At 35.6% G+C, this 19,993-nt stretch overlaps 2 protein-coding genes across 2 annotated transcripts; one reads left to right on the top strand and one right to left on the bottom strand.

Annotated features, from left to right (window-relative positions):
- Positions 1-1,781: 1,781 nt before the first annotated feature.
- LOC125211104 (heavy metal-associated isoprenylated plant protein 7-like) lies at positions 1,782-3,784 on the bottom strand. The gene is made up of 5 exons (XM_048110799.2): positions 3,651-3,784; positions 3,397-3,547; positions 3,136-3,314; positions 2,975-3,062; positions 1,782-2,461 (listed from the first exon to the last, which is right to left on the bottom strand). Exons 1-5 carry the CDS (start codon positions 3,657-3,659, stop codon positions 2,070-2,072), a joined length of 819 nt encoding a protein of 272 aa, XP_047966756.1. The 5' UTR covers positions 3,660-3,784; the 3' UTR covers positions 1,782-2,069.
- Positions 3,785-17,709: 13,925 nt separating this feature from the next.
- On the top strand, positions 17,710-19,809 carry LOC125214642 (UDP-arabinopyranose mutase 1-like). Its single transcript, XM_048115754.1, has 4 exons — positions 17,710-18,180; positions 18,730-18,980; positions 19,060-19,228; positions 19,311-19,809. The coding sequence occupies exons 1-4, from the start codon at positions 17,854-17,856 to the stop codon at positions 19,659-19,661; spliced, it is 1,098 nt and encodes a 365-aa protein (XP_047971711.1). The 5' UTR covers positions 17,710-17,853; the 3' UTR covers positions 19,662-19,809.
- Positions 19,810-19,993: the final 184 nt, after the last annotated feature.

The following is a 19,993-nucleotide window of genomic DNA, read 5'->3' as shown; positions in this document are numbered from 1 at the left end:
ACATAAGATATAGTTACCACTGAAAAATGATAGTGATTTGATCACAGAGTCTCTAGAATTCAGATACGGTTATCCATATCATTTTAAATTTTTAATATAGTAAAATTTTGTCGTCGTTGGAAAAATTCAATAACTATTTAAGTTTGTGATATTATATGTGAAGTTCAAGTTTGTGCGAAAAAATAAATTTTTGTAAAAATTTTGTGATATTAGAGACCAATATCTCTTTTTTTTGTTTAACCACAGATGTTCTGAACCTGGCTTCGGCGGAATCGGATTAATCCTGCTTGTCCGGGCTCGCAGATTAAGGCCGAAAGTCTTTTTTTGTTTGACCACAGATGTTCTGAACCCGACTTCGGCGGAATCGGATTAATCCTGCTCGTTCGGGCTCGCAGATTAAGGCCGAAAGTCTCCCAGCGGGTGGTGGAGTTTGAACCCGTGACCTCAAGGTCACCACAGCTCCACGCTGCCAACTGCGCTACAACACATTGGTCGAGAGACCAATATCTTAAATAAATGGCTTACCACCATAAACTAGAAAGTAACAAAACGCGAGAGTGGCGAGAAAAGGAGTTGTTGTAAGTAGTATGATGATGAAGAGTAAAACGGATGGACGTTGATGAGTCCATAAAATCAAAATAATGCTAGGTAAAACCGATCAATTATGAATGAAGGAGATGTGGTCAATAAAATTTGACCTTGGCAACACACATCATTAAAAAGAAATAAACAAGCTAATAATGTTGTTACATTGACTGATTTAATTAAACGAAAAATAATACCGACAAAACCCGCGCTTCTAACTTATAAAATATTGCCGCCATAAAACTCGATTTTTGGAATGACTGCAATTCTCTTTATTTCTTAATACTACATTTTAGGGATGTACATCTACATTCAAAATTTTACCATGAAGAGGCAATAATTTGTGAATACAACGAGTGAAAATGGTAAAAACCGTATTTTTAAATTGGATAATACTATCTTTTAAAATCACAATAAAAATCCTGTTGAGTTCATCAACATTTCGTATGGAAATAATAGTATTTTTTTTCAATTGTTTCATAATTGTACGAAATGATATCTTCTGATTATATTAAAAACATCAATGTTTGATTAAAATAAAAAGATAAAGATAAAGACAAAGAAAAGATAAAATACTTGTGTTAATGAAACAATGTCATATTAACGCTTAAGCAATACAAAAAATTTAATTTTGTACATAAATGAATCAATTTGGAAGAAAGCTAAAATTTTATAATTTATGAGGTTAACCAGAATTTGACTGAAGTCTGTAATATACATAGTTATTATTAATATTATCAAAATACTATCAACAGAAACATTTAATACCAAAAGAGGTCAAAAACAGTTACAAATCGATCAATCTAACGTCATTATTAGCTTTTTTAAAAGCTAATTTCGGGGCGGAGAAAGTATGTTTCGCTTTTTAAGTGAATTAGCACCGTTAAAAATATTTACCATGTCCAATTATATCCTTGAAAATATATATCAATTTTCAAAAAAAATTACTAACGTTCATTCTCTAGAATGCACATATAACTTCTGCATGTTTACCGAAAAAAGATTACAAGAGATGACAAAGCAAGTTATTACATTGTGTTATTGAAAACAAAAAAAAAAGTTAAAAATTAGGCAACATGTAAGTTAGTACTCTTACTAATTTCTCATAAAATAACTACAGAAATCACATTTAGCTAGCACTCCATTAAACATTCCTACTCCACAAGTACTATAATAACATATACAGACTCATCTCGTTCAACCAAAAGCCTAAATAGGTTCAATTAAGCCAAACGCTACATACAACATGATATGATATGATTGCTATGATATGACACACAATACATACTAAATTACTAATATACAACTATTATCGAAAGCATGTGACAAATATTTCAAAAGTTTAATATATTAAAATAAAAACAAAAGGTTCAAAATCCTCACAGAACTTTCATGTAGATTTATATGTATCCACCACCATGACCGGACCACATGTTACCCACGATCATTCTCTCCCCATTCTACCCCCTCAATCTTCTGAGGATTTACATCACTGCACATGCATTTGGATTCTCGTCGCTAAACGCATTCATCTCTTGCACATCAAATCTCTGCTGCTCGTAAAACTGCTGCGGGTAGTAATAGTACATCTCGTTCTTCCTCACCTCCATTTTCAGATCCTCCGTCTTTGCTGCCGCCACCTCGCCGCTGTTTTCCTTGCTTTCTTTACCGTCCTCCTCCGCTTTCTTAGATTCTGCTTCCTTGGCTTTCTTATCTTCCTTTGGTTTCTCCTCCTCTTTCTTCCCCGGTTCGACCTTCACGATCGCCGCGTGCTTGCCGGTTTTCTTGTACACGTAATCAGCGAGAGCTGTGGGCTCCACCACTCCTTTCACGCTTACCTCCGACCTCGCGACGTTTGCCTCTGCACTTTCAATCCCTACACACACATATTCGTTTCTCGGATTCAAATTCATTTAGGCTCCGTTCGATATCATGGAATTGGATATGTAGAATTGGAATTTGAGCCTTGAATTCCAAATACAATATTTGATACCGCAAAATATTTGAATTTGGAATTGAATTACCATTCCAATTTCTTCCCATTCCACAATTTGAATTATACTAGATAATTAAAATTCTTAATAGTCACTAATATTGAGCATATTTCAACACACACATAATGTACACACAACACGTACTTCATATCAATTGGAGTATATCATTTTTACCGAAAAAACAGAATTCAAATTCAAATTCTAATTCAATTCAATCATTCATTCAAGTTGTAATTTAAAATACGAATTAATTATGCACATGTTGTAAAAGGCTAAGAACAATGAATTGGTTTGAGTCCATATTTTAGTACTGCAAATAGGAAACAGAAGAAACACAATAGTCTATTGCAAATACTCCTAAAAAGGCAATGAATCATGAATGGCCACGAACTCACCTTTCATTCTGAGAATGCGCTTTGTAATTTCCTGAGCACACGCATCGCAATGCATGTAAACTCCCAACACCACTCTAATCACACAAGGCTGCCACCAACAGTTGAATTAAAACAATCTTAGCAACCAACAAATTCGAAAATCAATTTCAAATTAAATATACCTCCTCTTTTTTCTCCTCCTTCTCCGGTGGCTTCTGCGGCGGAGTCGCTATCGGAGAGACGAGCTCAACACTGCGGTGGCATTTCCGCTGCACCCTCTCGAGCACCTTCGCCGGAACTGCTTTCTCCCCCTTCACCCCCACCTTACTCGTTTTGCAATCTGTTATCACTTTCTCCACTCCTAATTAAACCAAACAAAAACGGAAATTAATTAAATTGTTCATTCACCTCGATTTTCAAAACAATTTTATTCAAATTGATACCTTCAAATCCTTTGAGACACCTGTGGACTTTCCTGGCGCAGCCCTCACAGTGCATAAACACCTTCAAAACGATTTCTTGCGGCGGTGGCGGCGCATCTTCTTTCTTCTCCTCCTCCGCCGCTGCTGGCTTCTTCTCCTCTGCAGGCTTTTCCTGCACCAATTTAACATACGGAGTACAAATTAACAACAAAAAAAACTAAACAAACATGGAGGGTATATATATAGAGAGATTAAAAAAAGAGAGAGAGAGAGACCTCGCCCATTGGTTTCAGGTTTTCTCCTTGTATGAATTTGTGAAGACAGAGAGACACTGTCTGAATTGAACACAGAAAGAAAGCGGACAAAATGTTGAGGTTTATGAGGCGGGGAGTGAAGGTGAATAAGCACTGGGCGTGACGTGGCTCTTATATAATAGAACGTGGCACGTGCAGTGCGAGCGTGGAAACTATTCTTCCTCAAACGTCGTCGTTTAGGGGTTACGATTTTCTATGCGTCATTATTTTTACAGCCCGGTGCATACACCTTTTCTCCAACACTTATCTATTTATCTGGTTTCTATAACTTTCTAATTCTTAGTGCAAATTTGGAAATTATTTGTGAATTCTGACCTGACCTACTGTTTTCAATATTTTGTGAACAAATTGCAAATCTGATTTGGACTTTATTTAAACCTATTTTGAATTCCGATTGATTTGGACTCCATTAATAAGATTCAACTTTTACAACTGAACTGAAGGCGCTTTAAATCTTTGAGGGGTAGAGTTGATGCCATTGGGAAATCAGATTAAATTATTGAAAATTAAATTTATTATCAAAATCCGTGCATAATTGCTTGGTGGAAAAACATACGCCTTAATTATCTAACTAAAAGATATTTTGATATGTTAAATTTATATTGTGATAAACTGAATATACATACTCCATAATGATAAAAAAAATTAAATTTCAGTTTAACTAACAGTATTTCAATATAACCTACCAAAATTCAGTGTAACACAAGTACAATACAACGAATTTCGTTATAACATATATTGTATAATCCATAACAATATTAAAATTTGCTTTCCAAAAAATCAGTATACCTACAAAATCGATAAAATATAGATAGTATAATATGCTATCGACATTTTCGATAAGATATATGGTATAAATGGTTCATTAAGGTGTACCATACTGACCATTCCTAATCCGCTATATAGTATTGATATGCAAAAGTTAATGATGTCATTTTTTTACAATCATTAAATATTTTATTCTAGTTTTATTATTTTTGTTAGATGAATCTTACTGTACATCAAATTAACTTATTTCATATGCATTTATTATACAATTAATACATAAAAATATAATTATTATTCTCATTTATTTTCATTACCACTTTTACATCTTGTGCGATCAATAATGATGATAATATCTCTATCTATTGTGATGGGTAATAAAATCACCCAATAATGTAGGTAGGGGTGTTGAGTTTGGAAAACATGTTTTAGCCTGATGCGCCATGTCCACCCATCGAGCTATGCGACTAGCCTTGTGCAATGTAGGTTTTCACAATTTTTAATTTTGATGTTAATTTATTTTAAAATTTTAAATTAATTTCTATTCATTATACGTATAGAATAATTTGTTTTCAATATGCCATAGTGTGATAATGCTTGAGGCCAAGGATGTCAAGTTTAAGTCTACTGTGATGTAACCATTAAATTTATATTCATTTGTCTATAAAAAAAATACTGAATAATATTTTAAGATTCATTTTTATTCAATTTGGATAAACTTAATATTCATATAATATAGCAATACATAAAATCTCATTTTGAGGAAATCGTTGAATTAGCGCAGTAAAGAAAAATATAAAGTGGCAACCTACAATAAATGGAATGCGAGTATGCGACCAACAACTTTCTCGTTTCAATAAAATTAATGGCAATAATTTTCCATTTCTCTTTTGGTTGTTTCTGTCATCAGCGGATCCATGCTGGTTCAAGGGGTGTAAACGAGATAGAGTTATATTTTATCTTTAATTGGGACAAATGTTTAAATTGTAGTATATATATAACTTCTTAGATATTTAATTAAATTGAAAATTGATTTATATATATCAATTAATTGAAAATAAATTGTATACTGATCATCCTGCAACAATTTAGGAATACGTTAAAATTTTAAAGTAAATAATCACATATTTTAAAAAATACGGAGTAATATTTTAATAAATTTTGTATTATTATTTCGAATTAAGCTAGAATTGAGGTGAAAATTTATCATAAATTTTCAATATCATTTCTTTTATATTACTAAACATTACAACTAATGAAAAAACTAATTAATTTGTATTTTAATTCACTAAAATTTAAATTCACAAACATTATATATATATATATAAATTAATAATTTATATATACATTTATCATTATTCTTTTCCTTAATATGATGGCCGATGGGTAATATTTAGTTATTACTTCATCATTTGAGCGATAGACTTGTATCCTTTTTGTTTCCATAATATTCCTTTGGCAATGTTATGGATATATTTGTAATTTAAATATAATGTAACTAATAAATAATAAACTCCACATGTTCTCAGTGGCGGACACAGTAAGAGGGTGTGAGGGGCTTAAGCCCTCCCCAAGAAGTTTTTTTTATGTTTTTTTCTACTTCTAAAATTTTCAAATTTTTTGAAAGCTATCATAAGCCCCTGCCAAATCAATGTTGCTGAGGTCTAAATCTATAAAAATTAAATGGTAGGATGGGCTGAACTGAATCTGAAATAAAAGGTTGCAGAGAAAATAAGTAATGCAGTTGTGCAACGTGAAGAAGAAGACTCAATTTTAATAAATTTAATATTATTGTATTGAAACAAGTGATGAGCTGTCATCTCTTTTAAGTGATGCGGAGGACTTATTTTATTGCCTTAAAATATGTGTATTTTGTGTGAAAGTTTCTTTTTAAACATAATTCATTTTCTTGATTACTTAGTTTTAAAAAAAGGTTAATTAATTTTAAATTAAATAATATTTCCTTCTTGACTAAAAATTTCTTTTTAATAATAATTCATTTTCTTCCACTATCATCGATGCAAATTTAATAACTGTTTACTGAGTTTAATCTATAATTTCAATTGTTCTCTTTTATTCTTCTTTTTCCAATTTTATGCAAAATTAATTTTTTTTTTAATTTGTCATATTTAATTAATACGTGACTATTATATTGGAAATATGACAAAAGACATGCTATGCAATACATTTGTAATTTAATTTCATTCAAGTACTATATTATTTTATAGATAATATACGGTACCATTTTGATTATGCATTAGACTAGTTTTATTTATAAATATTAATGCATATCTTATACTAGTATTTGTTATGGATGTTATTTTTCAGATAACACGGAGGTTCAAAATTTCTACAGTTTTACATTCATATGAGGGGTAATACACAATCATCTATCATTATAAACTAAAACGATCGAAAAATGACCTCTATATTTGGTTATCCGATTATGTATTAATTTTTTTTTTTTTTATCTCAACTCTCTATCTCTACATATACAATTCAGCCCCTACTAATAAAATTTTCTGCGTCCGCCACTGCATGTTCTTATGAATTTTGAAATATACTTAATATTTTTTGTACAATCATTATAAGCCCCAATGACACTTCTTTATAATAATAAATAAATAATTCATTCAACGATTGTCTACAATTGAAACTGTATGAATCGTGAATACGTGGCTTTCCCAATCTAGACAATCGAAACTGTATGAATCGTGAATACGTGGCTTTCCCAATCCTATGAATTGTTAAATCATGAGTATATTATTTGACAGATGGCTAAATTTTGTCCAAAATAATATAATCAATAAATATAATTGGTGGTTAGGTATGCCATTTCCTTTTTTGTTGGGTTAAAGATCACGTGAGATGTTCGTATTACTTATTTATCGTAGTGGAAATGATTGTGGGCCTTTGTTGGGCAAGAGCTGGCCCATTTACACCATCATTTTAAGTTTTTTAACGGTATGTTGTCCATCCCACCTTGAATACCAATGCCAATGTTGGTCATAATGATAACAAAATGTGAAAACATTTTTACGAAAATTTATGCATTATTTATATAAATATTGATCTTAAAATTATAAACTTTAGATGAATTTTGGTACTTTTCCAAAACTTTAAAAAACTTATAATTTTTAAAACTACTTGGTACTACCAATTTTTTAAAGTGTATAATTTTACCCAACTCAATCCTGCTTAGTCTGAATTACGCGCCATTTCAAAAGCTCTACTAAGAGATGACATTGCCGGACTTTGATAATTTGTGTCAAATAGGACAAAATATGTCATGTACATATCCAAGTTTGAAGAATGACCAACCATAGAAAATTGACATTATTTTTAATTTTAAAGTTGTTAATTTATAAGACCTCTTTTAAAGTTATGAGGAATATTAATTAAAATTCATAAAAAAAATTATCATTTTAAGATCAATATCCTTTATTCATTTATGTATTTTTTTAACCAATAAAAGACCTTTAGATATTATAATTCTATATCATATTTATGTCCCTTTTTTATTGTGTCTGCAATATCAATACTTTTGTGTGGCTGGTATTATATATATTATGTGAAGTCGTTATTTATTTTTAATCTTTCTTGTAATCTGCTCGCCAATTTTTGTTCAATCATCTTCATTCGTGAAAAGGGATGAAGCTAGATTACACACCTTCATTAATAATTTAAAAAATGAAGTCCAATGTACGTATATGTTAATAGTGAGTTAAGTTATTGAGACAGTGCAGTATAAATAAAATAATCAGAGCCGCGTCTTTATCTGTTGAATTGAAATTAAAAATTAGAATTGTGGGATCACAGACATTGAAAATGATTGGAATAAACCACCACATGATCTTATAAAGCAAATAGAAAATATAATCTCTTGATTGCATATGCAACATGAAAAATGGCATGAATACTGTAACAGTTGTTGGAATAAAGGTAGACATATCATGGTACAATAATTTAGCTACACAATCATAATTATCGCTTGCATATTGGTGGATCCCAACTAATCATAATTTTGTACTACTATAGTTGCATAACACACTAGCTATGGTATTTAAAGAGTGAAATTAAAGTTGTCGACGCAAACGACACTTTATTTTACACAATTCACGAATACAAAAACATAATTTCATGCACTTAATTAGTTATACATAGGAAACATAATAAAATATTAATAATTTGGTTTTGTCGTGCATATATTATATTTTAGAGAATTGATATGCCCTGGGAAAATTGGTGAGGGATGGTGAGCGTTCTTTCTAGATCAGCAATCTTTTCATTATTATTTTTCTTATACAAAATCTGCTCTTCCGTTCTTAACGCTATTTATTTATAAAATAGTAAAAAATTCTTCAAATGATATTAATTCATAGTTGATGGACCTCAAATGATATTTTCAAAGTTCGCAGACCTAAAATGATACCTTGACAAAATTCGTGGATCAAAAAAGATGTTCAATCTATTATTTATATGCCTAACATATTTTACCGTCCTTTTCCCCAAAAAAATTAATGACCTTCATCATCGTTTTTCTCCTCTTCCACACCCATCTCATGAATTAGTTAGTAAACACAGTACATGATAATTTATACATCACAAAAAAATTTATGCTTCAGAGCAAAGAATAACATAATGTTTTACTTAAACCATTTTTACAAAAGTTGGGTTGCAAGAATTTTCATTGTCAACAAAGTCTCAAATCACACCATTCTAAATTTGAAAAGATCAATAAATATACAGTCGATTCAATTGCCAAAATCATTATCAGTATTCAATAATTGTTTGTTATCATTTTCGCATACAAAGCGACGGACTTCTATTCAAGTATAGGCTATTCAATCCATCACCCTCCTTTGCATACTTGCAGTTCCAAATCCAACCCAATTGCATCACAGTAGAATTTATTCAACAAATTCTCAAAACTACACAAATGCGTTTTGTATGAGATGTTTATGGAGAATTTTCAAATGACAAGAGAAATGATACATAGAAATTTTTTTAATTGCTACTATTACACAAAGAGAGATAGGAGTACAGTGGAATTTTGGATCTCAAAAATAAATTGCCATAAGTGAGAAGAGAGAATTTTGTAAAAAAAAAAAAAAAAAAGAAAATAGAAAAAGTAACTGCTGATATGGGAGGAGGTGCTCGCCATCCCTCACCAATTGTCCCATAGCATATCAATAATAAAAAATTGAATAAGGATCTTTTCTTGCATGTCATAAAATTAAAGGATAATAGTATTAAAGATCAAATTATATTTAGAAAATTTATCAAAAATATACAATAAATATATTTATAAAAAATATTAGTATATGATAAGTTTATTAAAAATATATACCATTTAAGGTATTGAGGGTATTTTCATCCAAAAAAAACTTGGAAATAGTAAAAAAGTACTTCAAATTATATTAACCCATAGTTGATGGACCTCAAATGATATTTTCAAAGTTTACGGACCTAAAATGATACTTTAGCAAAGTTCGTGGACCAAAAAAGATGTTCCCTCTAAATAATAAAGATACGGTGAATCTTTCATAAATAAATAGCGTTAAGAAAGGAAGAGAAAATTTTGAATAAGGAAAATAATAATGAAAAGATTGCTGGTCTAGAAGGAGCGCTCACCATCCCTCACCAATTTTCCCTCGGCATATCAATTCTCTACTACCGAGTACCATATAATTTAGAGCATCTGGGTTTGATAACTTAAATTTTTTTGGTATTAGATATTACTGAAATATTTGAACATAGAATATGTGATCTTAATTAACCATTAACTATCTGTTCAAGTTCAACGCATAAAATTTTATTCAAATGAGTATTAGAGCATCCGCAACGGTGCTTAGGCCAGCCATAGGCCAGCCATTCTCTCCTCTGCCACGTCAGCAACACTAAAAAAACCACCTGCCACGTCAGATTTAGGCCAGCCGCAAAAAAAATAATTCAAAATATACTACATTTACGGAATTAAAATTGCGATATACGGAATTAAATTTACGACACATATACGGGAAAAATAATCCATTCCATTAAAAAAAAAGTACTAAGATTTTAAAAAAAAAGTACATGATTTTTTTTTAAAAAAAAGGGCTTCAACAAACGAGCCCCGCCACTCTCTACTCCTCATCGCCGTCGCCGTCGTCCTCGTCGTCGCCGCCGCCGCCCGTGGTATCTGAGCCCACGTCGGAACCCCCCAGCCGCGACCTCGCGATCTCTAAATCAGCACGTATGCTCTCGAGCATCTCGTAAAGAAACCTCTTCTCCGTGGGGTCAGTGGCGTTCTTCCACTCTCGGAAGACCTGTAACATCTGAGCCCGCGTTTGGTTACGCGAATGGAGAGTGTACTCGAGTGGGGCGGCTGGGAGGGCGGAGGACTGGACCTCGCGGGGCGATAGGGGGGATCCGCCCCTCGCAGCCCGCTGCGCCCGCTTGTGTCCAACCGGGCGGGGGCGACCAGTAAATGAAGGAGGGGATGGAAACTCCTCAGCATCCGGGGGGAGGTCGTGGGATCCGCCGCTGCTGCCGCTGTAGTCGCCGCTATAGTTAAGTCGCAGCTTCTTCGGCCACCCAGCGTCGCACCCAGCCCGGAACTTCTCGGAGTCCTTCAACAACAAGAAGCACTCCCAGAAGGTGAACTCCTTATACTTCCCCTCCAAGGGGAACTGACTCGCGGCGATCCTCCGGGCGTCGTCCTCAGTCTGCCCACTTCTGAGCTGACGGAGGGCGTTGGCGTACAAATTCGCAAAACGGCCCACCGCGGCCCTGGTGCGCTCCCACCCTTTCCGGACCTCCTCGTTGCTGTAGTCCTTCCCGTGCGGGCAGTGGCTCTTATAGGCAGCCCTGATCTTCGCCCACATGTTGACGACCCGCTGGTTGTTCGCAACCAGTGGATCGTCGCACACCTCCAACCACCCCTTGGTCACCGCGGCGTACTCATCCTCCGTCCACTTCCTCCGGCCAGTGGCAGCGGGCTGCGATGACTCGCCGACCGCCTTGCCCTTCCCCTTCCCCCTCGTCTTCTTCTTCGGCGCGGCCGGCGTCGCTGGAACGGGAGTATCATCGTCCCCGAGATCGATCCCCATATCATGCAATGACAGAAGGTCATCGCCAGAGAACTGCGTCTCCACCGGGGTCGACGTGTGAGACGAAGCCGTCAAAAAATCAAGCGAGGGCCGATATACCGCGTCCCCTCCCGGTGACCCCTGCAGCCCCCCCCCCCCCCCCCGGCCACCTCGGGATGCATACCGTGCGGCATCCCCCCCTGCCACATCATCCCCATCATCTGCTGCAGCATCATCTGCTGCTGCATCTGGGGCATACCCCCCCACCCGGGCGCTGACTGCCCGCCGCCCGGCATCCCCCACGGCGTACCCCCCGGCATACCCCCCTGGTTCCCCCCCATCGCCCCCCCCGGCGCACCAGCCATCATCCCCATCATCTGATTCCAAGGGATGTTAAACCCCGGGCCCATCTGCCCCCATCCAGATCCCACGGGTACTGTGGGAGTCTGAGAGCCGCTCGTCGCCGGACTGGACTCGTTGTTGTGATCCATCACTCGATGATGCTCTTGAACAGAAAGTTAGAGAGAGAGAAAACTCGTTAAAACAAGCGGTGCAAATGAAAATGAAACGAAAATCGCGTTTATATATGATTTAAAAAAAAAATCGAAAATCGGCACTGGCCGATCGGATCGGGCCTTCACCATGGCGGCTAGCCGATCGGCTAGCGCTTCGGCCAGCGACGAGCGATTGGCCAGCCCACGCCGATCCGCTCGCCGAAATCGCGTTTGCCGATTGCAATGGTTCGGCTAGCCGATCGGCTAGCGCGACGAATCGGCTAGCCGGTCGCTAGCCGACCATTGCGGATGCTCTTATAAAATTATGGAATTGGTATCACATTCTCAATTAATTGGTGCATAACTGTATATTACAAATTATTATTTTTAAATTGGTTAATTAGAGCATCCACAATAAGAGTAGGCCAGTCATAGGTCAGCCGCTCTCTCTCTGCCACGTCATCAGCACTAAAAATCCACCTGCCACATCAGCATTTTACTTAAATAGGCTAGCCTAAGGCCAGCCATAGGCCAGCCGCAATAAAAATAATTAAAAAACAACTACATTTACGGAATTAAATACAAAATACGGAATTAAATTTACGACACATATACGGGAAAAATTCGTTAATTTTATTTAAATAAAAAAAAAGTACATTACTAAAAATAAAAAAAATTACATAATAAAAAAAAATCTGGGGTTCCATACACAAGCCACCGCCCCACTCTACTCCTCACTAATTTATTAAAAAAATACATTAAAAAATGTTAGTGTGCCTTGAATCCATTATAGTTTGCCGCTAGCCGAACGGGGTCTGTGTGCCTATTTAAAAATTACATAATTAAAAAAAAATCATAAAAAAATACATTTAAAATGCAATAAAAAAATACATAAAAAATACATTAAAAAATGCAATAAATAAAAAAAATGCATAAAAAATACATCAAAATTTTTTTTTAAAAAAATTAAAAATAGCGCTGACCGATCGGCACGCCACAATGGCGGCCAGCGTCCTCAAATCGGCTAGCCCACGCCGATTTTTTCACTGATTCTCGGCTGGCCGATTACAATAGTTCAACTAGCTGATCGGCTAGCGACACGAATCGGCTAGCCGCTATTGTGGATGCTCTTAAGAAAGCAATTTGAATAAAAGCACCACCAGCGATGCTTGGAGGAATTGGGAAAAATTATCATTATTGTTGGCGAATAAGTACTATTCAAATATTGCAAAATACTTAGCTATCAAAATGCAATTTTCGAGTTGGAAAGTTGTACTATTATTAGATGCAATTTTTCTGATCACGTGATGTGCTTGCTCTTCCAATTAACATATGATGTGTTCCGTCCAATAATTTTTGTTCACTCAATATCCAATGCGCAAAGGTACGTATAACTCTATTACTTACGTTCTAGGAGTCTCAATTGAGTTCAGACAAATTTTTAAAAATGTAAAGAAAATTAATAAAACATAGAGGTATATTATCTTATATTTATATATTATTTTATAATAATTTAAGTTGAATAATGGAGTCTCAATTGAGTTCAGATAAATTTTTAAAAATGTAAACAAAGTTCAAAAAAACATAGAGGAATATTATCTTATATTTATATATTATTTTATAATAATTTAAGTTGAATAATGTTAATAGAATGTGAAGCCTATTATCATTTATGCAATATTCTAATTTGAACTTCAAATGTGGAATAAACAAAAATGATAAACCCAAACTCCTAAAGTGAGACTGAAGGAGTATTAGGCTAACTAATTTCTTTTAAATGTTTTATTATATATTTATTGTTATGATTACGACATAGTCTATTTTGGATGGGGATCCCCTGCTGTCCAAAATGCCACAGCAGGGGGTGCTATGGTGATCCAAGCCATTGATTTTTTAAATGAAAAATAATAATCCAAGTATGTGAAATTAATTTGTGGTGTAGATCACTACAACACTCCCTGTTGTGGCATTTTGCACAGTAGGGGATCCCACCCCGTCTATTTTACGCATGGATAGTTGCATTTTTCACGCCAGGGTTAAGACATTTTAGACATTTTGCATGCAGGAGATTATATTTTTTTTCACGTGAGATGATTGGGAAGAAAATCAAATTTAATGAATTTTTCAACTAATTTTTAAAATTACAACACATACCAGAATTTAATTATATTTTATGATTTTTTTTTCAGTAATATACCCTTTGTCCCTCTTTATACTAGCACTAAAAATATTGTCTTAATAATATCTTGTACAATTAAATGGGCTTTGTTTCTTACAGGATTTACAGATCTTGTATATTTGGCCTCTAATCCAATCCGAATCAGAGCCTAATATAATGTTTATAGACTAACGGGCCTTCCTCTCTATATTTCTTTTTTTCTTTGTCAGGGCGACAAAGCTTTTAATTAAATTAACTAGTGGGACCATTGAAATGTACTATTGTAGTGTTAAATATTGTCTACATAAAAAGGAAAAAAACCAAATTTCAACTGATAGATTAATGTAGCTAGGTCTGTAGTTAATTAAGCATTTCCAATTTCCAAACGGATACCTTAGCTAGTTTTAGGCATAAAATTCATTAGCCAGTTAGGCGGGCATGATATAAAAATTATTCACGGATTATAAGAGGTTGCAAATAAATAGAATAGCGAAGCTCCTACTACAAATTAAAGGTTTGAAGGCAAATTAATTACTAAAAATAAAAGTACGGAAATAAAATAGTTAGACTGTCGCATTTTACAAGTAAAGTGAGGAGAGTGGAGTATTCTTTGAGTCAATTCTATTTCAACAATTAATAAAAAATTGAAAGGGCCAATGTAACGCATGGGTTTCAGTTAATTAACTCCAATTCTATTTGATAGTTTGCCTAACTTAATTGGTACGAAAAGGGACCAGTCAAGTCACATGCCTCCTTTAATACCATGCAATTGAAGAAACATTTTCAACAGTTTTTTGTCCATTTTTGTACGTTAATACTACTGCGAGTTTGGAGTGGATGGATTAATTATTTTTCCCAAGATCATCTCGAAAAAGAAAAACACATGCAAACAGCTAGAATTTTTTAAGAAGAATTAATGGACGTGATTATATTTACATTTCTAGATACTGTATAAGTTTGGACCGGGCGTTATTATTATAACAAAAATGCTAGTAGTACTTTATTTTAGCATTGGGTGAGTCGGTGACTGGTAACACCACGACTCTTGATTAATCACTCTAGAACTCCTCTTCAAATTCATCCACATACCGTCTATTTTGAGGTCGACTTGATCGAACTTATTCAATGAAATACATTTATTTTAAGTGAGGCTAGGTTATATTTCGATGATACCTGATCAGTTTATTTTATTTGACTATATCTTTAACGAAGGTGCTTGCTAATTGGTATTGTGATTAGTTGGCGATTCCCTTCTATAGTCGTCTTTGATTGTTCCCAAGCCCGTCATTTTAATAGCAACAAAAAATTCTTAATGCGTCTCACTATCTTATAACTATGACATTCTAAACAAACTGAGGTAGTAGACCAGATGATTGTTCTGGATACTACTATAAGCAATTTGGATGCCCAACATTTAAACCTATAGATATAGCAACATGAAACATTAAAGAACTTTTATCATCTGCAAAACGAAGATGGATTATTAGAACTTGATCCCTTCAAAAACTCCGTGCTCAAAACGTTCAACACGAAAAGGAAAGGCAAAAGATATGATCTCCACGAGTAATTGTGTACTCCATAATAATAATAGGAAAAAACAAAATAAGAAAGAGCAACATATAAGCTATGCGCCAATAAATAATGATTAGGTCCTTCCAAAAAGAAAACAATGATTACTTTGAGTAGGTCAATATTTACGCGCACGAAAATCTTCTAAAATAGCACTACTACCCCACCAAATAATTAATCTTAATGTCAACGATCCACCATTTCAGTTTCATAGCTGTATTAGCAAGATATTCACACGATGCCACGACAGTTACATACACCAAATATTATTATAGCATCCTTTAAACACCACCTTCTTTTTAATCAATTAATTCATTTATTCATAGTATGAAAAAATCACATATGTACAACAAACACGGTGTAATCAAGCCTAATTTCAGAATTTCACTCTTTACTCCCTCCTTTCCACGATAATTGTCACTTTTTTCATTTTTGTTCGTCCCATAATAATTGTCACACTTCATTTTTTACCATAACTGATAAGTAGGTCCCACATTTCACTAACCCACTTCCCTCATATTTTATTATAAAACCAATTGAAAAAAGTGAGTCTCACGTTCTACTAATTTTTTCAATAATTTTTCTTTACCTTTCTTAAAACTCGTGCCAACAGTACAGTAAGAGTGACAATTAGTGTAGGTAGGAGGGAGTAATTTGTAAGAGCAACTCCAAGGAAAGAAGGTAAATGAAAACGGTATATCATGTTTATACCTTCTTAAAAACAGCAATATAACTTTCTAAAAATCAATCAACTCTAAGGTATATAAAAAGACATATTATTTTTAAAAAATAAAATAATAGTACAAAAACATTAAAAAAACATAAAGTGTAATATACCTTCTCAAATACCTCTCCCTTGGAGATGTCTTTTTTAATGAAAAGAAGGTAAATATGGTATCGTCTGAGAATGATTTTTCATTCTCAAATGAAAAAAGGTATAATACTTTCTTAAATACCTCTCCTTTGGAGAATGATTTTTCATAAAGAAGGGATAAATATGATAGTTATATTAGTTTACCTCTCCATTTACCTCTTTCCTTGGAGATACTCTAAGAGCATCTCCAATGGCAGGCTAGCCACCGGCTAGCCGATTGACGTGGCTAGCCGATCGGCTAGCCGAACCATTGGAGTAGGCTAGCCGAATTTCGGCGAAAAAACCGGCCAAGGCTAGCCGATTGCGTGTGGCTGGCCGATGCGCTGGCCGCCATTGTGGCGGCCCGATCGGCCAGCGCTATTTTTTAATTTTTTTTAAATTTTTTTTTTAATTCTTTTTTTAATTTTTTTTTTAATTCTTTTTTTTAAATTTTTGAAAAATTATATAAATGCGATTTTCTCTATCTCTAAATTTCTGTACAAGAGCAACATCTAGCGATGGACAACAACAACTAGCCCAATACAAAATTAAGAAACATGTCATACCGTCGGGCCGAGGGCCTCTCCGCGCCCCCGGACCCACACAGCGAGGGGGCGTCGCCCCCCTTGACCCCCTGACTCGCTGACCGGCCAGCGAGACCCCCGTTCGGCTAGCGGCGAACTATAACGGATTTAAGGCATACTAACATTTTTTAATGTATTTTTTTAATAAATTAGTGAGGAGTAGAGTGGGGCGGTGGCTCGTGTGTGGAAGCCCGGATTTTTTTTTATTATGTATTTTTTTTTATTTTTAGTTAATGTACTTTTTTTATTTAAATAAAATTAATGAATTTTCCCGTATATGTCTCGTAAATTTAATTCGGTAATTTAATTGTGATTTTAATTCCGTAAATGTAGTATATTTTGAATTATTTTTATTGCGGCTGGCCTAAATCTGATGTGGCAGGTGAACTTTTAGTGCTGCTGACGTGGAAGGGAGGAAGAATGGCTGGCCTATTGCTGGCCTATTTAGCATTGGCGATGCTCTAACATTATGGAAAAAAGGTGGAGAATAAGGCATAAAAGGCGGCTGCATCTCACATGGTAAGACAATCCCCATTCACGCAGAAGGTAACTTGTTTCTTCAACACATCACACCAATCCCACGCTCTCTCATCTATAAATACCCACATCTCCACCACCACCACCACCACACTCCTTCCCTTCTTCTCAAGATCTACATTTCCTCAGCGAATATGTCGTCGACGCCAGCGAGCAAGGTGGTGGCGCCGCTGAAAGATGAGCTGGACATCGTGATCCCGACGATCCGAAACCTGGACTTCCTGGAGATGTGGAGGCCCTTCTTCGAGCAGTACCATCTCATCATCGTCCAGGACGGAGACCCCTCCAAGACCATCCACGTGCCCGAGGGCTTCGACTACGAGCTCTACAACCGCAACGACATCAACCGCATCCTCGGCCCCAAGGCCTCCTGCATCTCCTTCAAGGACTCCGCCTGCCGCTGCTTCGGATTCCTCGTCTCTAAGAAGAAGTACATCTTCACCATTGACGACGATTGCTTCGTGAGCCTCTCTCTCTCTCTCTAATCGATTATCGATTGCGATTTTTTTATATTTGATCGAGTTTCGGATTTGGATCTGAGTTGTTTGCTGTGCTAGTCTTCTTCGGTTTGGGGATCGGGGAAGTCAACGGTCAATGAGAATATGCGAAGAAGAATATCTTTATTGATTGCGAGAAAAGTGTTTGTGTTTGTTTTCAATTTGATATTTTGTGTTTTTTTGGCCCACACGATATCTTATTTTTAGTCACTGCTATGATTTCTTGTTTTATTGTTTTAAAAATCCATTCTTTAACTTATAATACTCTTTGAAAATTGGTAGACTTGTGTTATTGAAATAAAATTTGATTTACATGTATGTTTTTCAAGTAGTACTCTATTTCTTATCTTAGCATGTGAACTTGATGGTTAGCGATAATTGGGGAGGTGAACCACGATCAACATTGTAATTGCTTCATTGCCCCATTTGATGTAGTGTTAGAGAAGATTAACCAAGAAACCAATCTTATTCAAGTAATATGCATATCTGAATTGGACTGGGGTTATTATATAGGTGGCCAAAGATCCAAGTGGTCAAGATATCAATGCATTGGCTCAACACATACATAATCTGCTAACTCCAGCGACACCATTCTTCTTCAACACATTGTACGACCCCTACAGAGAAGGTGCTGACTTCGTCCGCGGCTACCCCTTCAGCCTGAGGGAAGGAGCGCCAACTGCCGTCTCCCATGGACTCTGGCTCAACATCCCTGACTATGATGCCCCAACCCAGCTTGTCAAACCGCGAGAGCGCAACACTAGGTTCGATGGTGGTTCACATTTTTCTTGGTAAAAATCGCGGCTTTGAGTCGTTCTCATTATTGTCTGTTTTTCTTTGCAGGTATGTCGATGCTGTCCTGACAATTCCTAAGGGAACCCTGTTCCCAATGTGCGGAATGAACCTTGCCTTCGACAGGGAGCTCATTGGCGCTGCCATGTATTTCGGTCTCATGGGCGATGGCCAGCCAATCGGGAGATACGACGACATGTGGGCTGGCTGGTGTACTAAGGTTTTTGTTTACTTATACACTGTTAAACAAGTAAAAAGTTATACCTTGAATAGCTGAGCTAAATGTGTAGATATATTTGCAGGTGATTACTGACCATTTGGGTCTGGGGGTGAAGACGGGGCTTCCGTATATCTGGCACAGCAAGGCTAGCAATCCATTTGTGAATCTGAAGAAGGAATACAAAGGAATCTACTGGCAAGAGGATATCATCCCTTTCTTCCAATCTGTTGTTCTCCCCAAGGAATGCACGACCGTGCAGAAATGTTACATTGAGCTGTCGAAGATGGTGAAAGAGAAGCTCGGCCCTATCGATCCCTACTTCCAGAAGCTGGCCGATGCTATGGTCACCTGGATTGAGGCGTGGGACGAGCTCAACTCTGCTCCTGTTGCTGATGCTGCCAAGAAGGATGCTTCTTCTTCATCCAAGAAGTAGAGAGGTTGACTACTTCTAATAGAGATGCATTTCAAATTATTTCACTCCACAGTTTTACTGCTTTGAGTCATTTTACTTGCTATGTTTGTTTAAGTTTATCTATTTAGACGGAATGCGATTTAATAATACATATGTATTTTTTTTTTAATTTCGACTCCTTATTTTGATGAGTATATCAGCTCTGTCTGGTCATTGTTAAACTAGTTCTCAAGGCATTGCTTTTCCATCAAATTGCAACTTTTGTAAATGTCAAGTCAAAATCTCACAATAATTTACTACTAATAAAGTTCAAAATTCGTTAAAAAGTGTATATCAGTGTAGTTCTAAAAAGT

This window comes from Salvia hispanica, chromosome 3 (assembly GCF_029641045.1).
Source record: "Salvia hispanica isolate PSC_SH4W2 chromosome 3, Shi_PSC_v1, whole genome shotgun sequence".
Taxonomy (NCBI): domain Eukaryota; kingdom Viridiplantae; phylum Streptophyta; class Magnoliopsida; order Lamiales; family Lamiaceae; genus Salvia; species Salvia hispanica.
The sequence above is the reverse complement of the archived record's forward strand: the minus strand, read 5'-3'. Positions and strand labels throughout refer to the sequence as shown.